Raw genomic sequence first — 5866 nt, 5'->3', positions numbered from 1 at the left:
TTCATTCATTCATTCATTTTCCTGACCGCTTCGTCCCTTTCGGGGTCACAGGGGTGCTGGAGCCTAACCCGGCCGCTGATGGGCGAAGGCGGGGTTCACCCTGGACAGGTCGCCAGTCTGTCTCGGGGCCTCAATCACACACCCATTCACTCTCACAGACACACCTAGGGGGAATTTAGAGTCACCAGTTAACCTATGAAGCATGTTTTTGGACGGTGGGAGGAAGCCGGAGTCCCCGGTGAAAACCCACGCATGCACGGGGAGAACATACAAACTCCACACAGAAAGGTCCCAGCCGGGATACGAACCGGGGCCTTCTCGCTGTGATGCAAGAGCGCTAACCACTGCGCCACCGTGCAGCCCCCTGCGGGCAGTCTGCAGACAAAAAATGTAAACCTGCAAAAAATGTGCGTACCACCTTTTGGTAGGGGGCACACAGGGTCGTAGACCACTCGGATAACCCGATAAGTGAAAATACACAATTTCACATGCGCGAGCAACAGATTATAGCGTGCACTTAGACAACACTCAAGAGTAAGTAAGGGTGAAGTAGGTGAGACCCTGTCTTGTTGTATAAATGTATCTTTTTTCATACCCTCCAAATCCTACGGACTGTGCAAGGGGCAAGAAAGTTCGATTCATGTTATACGTAACCCTCGTGCTACTCGAGGCATCTTTATGTTAAAAGTCGGGTCATCTGGACCCCACAAGACAACGCGCTGAACTTTTTTTCCAAGGATTTTTTTTATCTTCACTGAAGTCCGTGGCAGACATAACATCCTGTCCACCTTTTTCATGGGGGGGAATCACACATCAATATAAGAGTGGGGTCATCTGGACCCCATAAGAGAGCACGAGGGCAACCCATATCTAGTCATTGGGACATTTGTGACTAGTGCTTTACTAGAAACAAGAGTGTGGCATTAAGGCACCTTACGACAGCATCACCTGTACATCATAAGTGCCTAACTTACATTATACTTAGGAGTACTTCGTGATACACTCACCACACATACTACAATTTTAAGTTCCATTTTCAAATAGCCTCAAGTAGGGGTGTAGCTAGTGATTTTATAAATTATCTGTCACATGTCTTTGGGAAATTCAGTGTTCCCACACATTGGACTGTAATGATGGCTTGATCTTTTTTTTTCTGCTCCCATCACGTGTGTTGTTGCTGTGATAGTACTTCGTCATTTTTACGTCATAGTAAAATAAACCTACCATTTCTCAATTAGAAGGGTGTTATCCAAGATCGATATAAGCAATGCATTCCATTTTGAAATAATTTTATACAAATTGATCTGGTTGGATCATAGGAATATAAATTGATTTATAGATTAAATTGACTAATTGTTACACCCCTAGCCTTAAGGCAACTACAAGATACACTTGCCCTCCTTTTAAGATGTGGCCAGTCCTCTCTATGGGCCTCCACAAGTTCAAACCCCAAAAATTCACAGCTCCTGTGGGGGTCAACCCCTGTGCTATACCTTTAGATCCATCCATCTTCCAAACTTGTTAAATCCCTTTAGTGGAGTTAGTCTGCTGGTGCCTAACTCAGCTACTGTTGAGTGAAGTTGGTTGCCAGTCTGTTGAGACTATACATTTTATATATTATTTTCCTTTTTTCAAATGACATAGACTTTTTAAACAACTTTTTCGTTATGGTTTTCGTTTTCTTTCCAGATCCACCAGCCAAGTTTTTAAATAAAATGTCAAAAAATAACATGTCTGCTCATGAAAATGAGAGCGTTACCATGTGTGCTATTGTGAGCCATGAAAGAGCTAAAGTTCGCTGGCTTAAAGATGGCCAGCTACTGAATGAGAACAACATTCATATCTCCAGTGAGGGTAACACGCATAGGCTCACCATTAATCCCCTTCAGCTCTCCGACTCTGGAGACTATGTCTGTGACATAAGCACAGATGAAATGTCTTTCAGTCTTATGGTCAAAGGTAAAAATACAACTCTTGTTTTCAGATTTCAATAAATGAATGTATTCAGTTTTTGATATTGCATTTGACATTTTTTGATTTATTTTTTTCCATGAGAAACGAAAGTGAAATTTATAAAACGGCTGGAGGATACGGTGTCTCTGAAGGGTGGAAGCCTGACCTTGCAATGTGAGGTCAACAAGCCCAAAGGAGATGTCCAGTGGCTCAAAGACGGCAAGGAAATCTCTCCCAGCCGTAAGTACACAATCCGGGCACAAGGCAGAGAGAGAAGTTTGACCATCCAGCAGCTGTTGGAAGAAGATGCTGGAGAATACTCTTGTGAATCCACCAACGACAAGACTTCAGCCACCGTTACAGTAAAAAGTAAGTCCCTTTTATTTAGAATTTAAAAATATCTTAAGCGTAATAATGTAAGATAAAAAAAAACATTTTTTTTTCAGCCCCACGAGTGGTAGAATTCATAGCGGAACTTCGAAACCTCACCATCCGGGAAGGAGAGGATGCTGTTTTCAAGTGTGTGGTTTCACCAGCAGACGCTAAACTGGTGTGGAACCTGAACGGAAAACAAGTTGCCCTGAATGAGCGCACTGTCATTTCCCGCAATGGACTCTGCCACACGCTGAGTATCAGCAACTGCATAGTTTCAGACAGTTGCAGAGTGACAGCTGATGCAGAGGGGTTGGTATCAGAGGCAGAACTTCAAGTTCAAGGTGAGTGGCTTGTGCCCTTCCAATATCATTAAACCTAACCATTTGTCGCCACATAATTCAACTTTTAGATCCACTTTGCATAGAAAGTGCCAGTTGAAGATATTTTGAGTCATGCTGCCACAAACAAGCTTGTCTTAAATACATTTTTGAGAAGGAACATCTAAAATACTAATCACTTTATTAATTAATCTCTTTTCAGAGTTTATAAAACCTTGATTAGGTATTGTGAGCAACAAGTACTTTAGTATATATATCAGTCTAAAATGTACATATAAACATAGCTGAAGTTGAAGGACGTGCCTCTTCATACAGAATTTGTCAACAATCTCTCAGAAAAAGGAGATGAACTTTACTGATTAGAAAACTGGCCAGGAAAAGACATTTTCATTAAATTTATTTGTAATACAAATAGACAATAAAATATCAGAATATTTCGAATTTGAAGATAAATTGAAGCCTTTGAAATCATCTGATAGCTTTATTGTAATTTACCATTTTAATAATTAGTCGTTGCATTTTTAAAGATCTACACCAAGAAAAAATGTGTTTTTTTTTTTAACCAAATTTGCAGCATTTTTCGAATTATAAAAGAGAAATAGAAAGATAATTATGATAAAACTGCATTTCTGAGTAATTCTTTAACCGAATCATTCTGAATTAGGAGCAGAAAAAAATGCTGTTGGAAAAAGTCTTGTAGCTATGAAGCAGTCGGTGAGTCACAAGGTTTTTCTAAGCAAAGGGATGATGGGAAATGAAGGCAGGCTCCCTCTAATGTAACCGTTTCGCCCACAACTCAGAGGCGGATTTCTGATTAACTCAGCAGATACAATGTCCTGGAAAACTAAACTTTTTTTTTTTTTTTTTTATTTTGGATAACAATGGCATAACCATGATTAAAAGAGCACCGGAAATATTCAAAATATGATTGGAGAGGGACTTTAAAGATGCTGTGCCAAAGGGAATTGGAGCTTTTGCTTTTTATTTATTTCATTGACTATTTTACTGTAAAGCGGAAGACATTGTATAAGCAAAAAGTCACTGAAACGTTGTCTGATCTTCTCTAATGACTACAAAATTCCCTATTAAGAGCAACAGGTGCTGTTCAGCAAGAAAATGACCCCTGTTGTAGCCGAAGAGTATAGTGAGGCCACTCTTGAGGTTGAGTTGAGTCTGGATTCAGGAGAGGTGCAGTGGATGAGACAAGGTGTCCTGATCCACCCTTGCGCCAAATATAGCCTGAAAAACAAGGGCCAAAAACGAAGCCTCACCATCCACAAACTGGCCGTGTCTGACCGGGGCACCTACAGCTGCGAAAGCCTCCACGACCGCACACAAGCCCAGCTCACAGTGCAGCGTGAGTGTGCACGTCCTCTCACTATGCCTTGGTGTTGTTTTGTTTACCGCTGCTACCAACGACTCCTCCTCCGGTGTGTCCAACATCACTGATTCTTGTGAGGTCAAGCCTCAATTAACGGAGTAGGAGCAATTCTGGCAATTTGAGGGTGAGGCAGCACCTAAACTGGGCTATGATGATAACCAACAGGTGATCTCTCAGGTCGGCTAGAGCTGACGCATGAGTAAATCTCTGATTTCATTAAAGATACTTTCATCAGGATTATCAGTCTGAACCAAGAGACTGTTGTTGATAGCAAAGTACATTTTAAAAGAGGATGGGCACCAGTAATACTGTATTACACAAAAAGCTTACAGTGATTAAAGTGTACTTATGTTTTTATTTGTTTATGCATATATGTCTTAGACCTGTGACCCACATGGGAGTGGGTGAATTAAAGGCTCTTCTTTCAACACTAGTGTCGGTGGGCTGGGGGAAAGTCAGGACTTCAGGCTTCTGTTGGCACCTCCTATGAATTTAGATCTCCTCTCATTGCATCTAAATTTACACCCTGGCCTTCAAAACTAAGGTTGTTGTCATCGGGTCTCCAAAATAAACACTCCCTTTTTCCATCAGCAACGCTTGTTAGAATAAGCAAAAAAATGTTGGTAATTTCTAAACACGCTTTTGTCTAAAGCCAAGAACTCAGAGGGATAAAAGCGGCTTGTTGATGTGTTCCAGCTTCCAAATATTTCACAGAACTGATTCCAGATCTGTTAAGTGTAGGAAAAACAACTTTGGAGCTTCACAAGGAAACCAAAATAAACTTTTTTTTTCTTGTTCCAACGTTCTAAACTTCTTTCTTCTACTTGTTCCTTGTTGTTCCGTAGCTCGGAAAATTGCCATCAAGAAAGGGCTGGTCGACATTAAAACCACTGAAAGAGAAACAGCTTCTTTTGAGGTGGAGCTGTCCCATCCCAACGTCCCGGGTACCTGGATCAGAAATGGAATTCAACTTAAGCCGACAAATCACTTTCGCATGAGTGCTAAAGGACAAGTCCACAGCCTGACCATCTCCAACCTGTCAGTGGAGGACACCGGCACCTTTGTGTTCTGTGTGGAAAATCTGAAGACATCTGCACGGCTTGTTGTGAAGGGTAAGTAAACCCAGAAGAAAGCGGCACTATTTTCTGCACCGTAGAGTGCACCACATGTCAATGAATTGTATATTTTCAAATTATGTCATACATAAGGCACACAGAACTTTAATGCGCATTAAGCAAGGGAAAAGAGTCAGAGATAAGTGTGTCAGTCAGTAAGACTTTATTGCGTTCATAGTAACCCTGGGAGTCTGTAAGACGCTAAGCATTAGCTGTATTAGAAGTGTTAGCTGCATTTGCACATTAGCGATATCTGTAACTCCCAACCTTGTTTGCAATATAAAAAGCAGACCAGTAAAATAAGTGTTAGCATGACTATGCTAACTCCAACCCCTATTAGTAACATGTTCAAAGAAAAAAAACCCAGTCTGACGTTGCTACATGTTAGCTGCGTTAGGGTTTTCACAATACCTGTAGCTTCTTCCCTTGTTTATCAACAGGTGAAAAAGAGACTGATACATCTACTGTGGTTACACTAACTCCCAACCTTTTTAGAAACACATAATAGAAAATGCAGTCTGACACTGACATGCTAGTAACTTTAGAAATGTTAGCCATGCTAGTATGTTTAACAATAATTGTAAGTTCCTACCTTGTTTGCAAAACCTAAAACAAACATTACTGATACTGTTAAAACTAACGTATGTTTATGCTAGCTCCCAACCTTGTTAGCAACACATTAAAAGAAAAAAAAAAAAAAAAAA

The 5866-nt window shown here is 40.7% G+C and overlaps 1 protein-coding gene and 1 long non-coding RNA gene across 2 annotated transcripts in view; one reads left to right on the top strand and one right to left on the bottom strand.

Annotated features, from left to right (window-relative positions):
* The window catches only part of obsl1b (obscurin like cytoskeletal adaptor 1b), a 41141-nt gene that overhangs the window by 24833 nt on the left and 10442 nt on the right, over nucleotides 1-5866 (top strand). Inside the window, exons 14-18 of the mRNA XM_024287160.2 lie at nucleotides 1690-1959; nucleotides 2056-2322; nucleotides 2400-2669; nucleotides 3757-4023; nucleotides 4893-5159. Coding sequence (XP_024142928.1) covers nucleotides 1690-1959; nucleotides 2056-2322; nucleotides 2400-2669; nucleotides 3757-4023; nucleotides 4893-5159 — 1341 coding nt within the window. The remainder of the gene's footprint in view (nucleotides 1-1689; nucleotides 1960-2055; nucleotides 2323-2399; nucleotides 2670-3756; nucleotides 4024-4892; nucleotides 5160-5866) is intronic.
* LOC118597920 overlaps nucleotides 1-5866 on the bottom strand; it is an 11197-nt gene that overhangs the window by 2925 nt on the left and 2406 nt on the right. The window lies entirely within an intron of this gene.

Source organism: Oryzias melastigma, linkage group LG21 (genome assembly GCF_002922805.2).
Source record: "Oryzias melastigma strain HK-1 linkage group LG21, ASM292280v2, whole genome shotgun sequence".
Taxonomy (NCBI): Eukaryota; Metazoa; Chordata; class Actinopteri; order Beloniformes; family Adrianichthyidae; genus Oryzias; species Oryzias melastigma.
The sequence above is the reverse complement of the archived record's forward strand: the minus strand, read 5'-3'. Positions and strand labels throughout refer to the sequence as shown.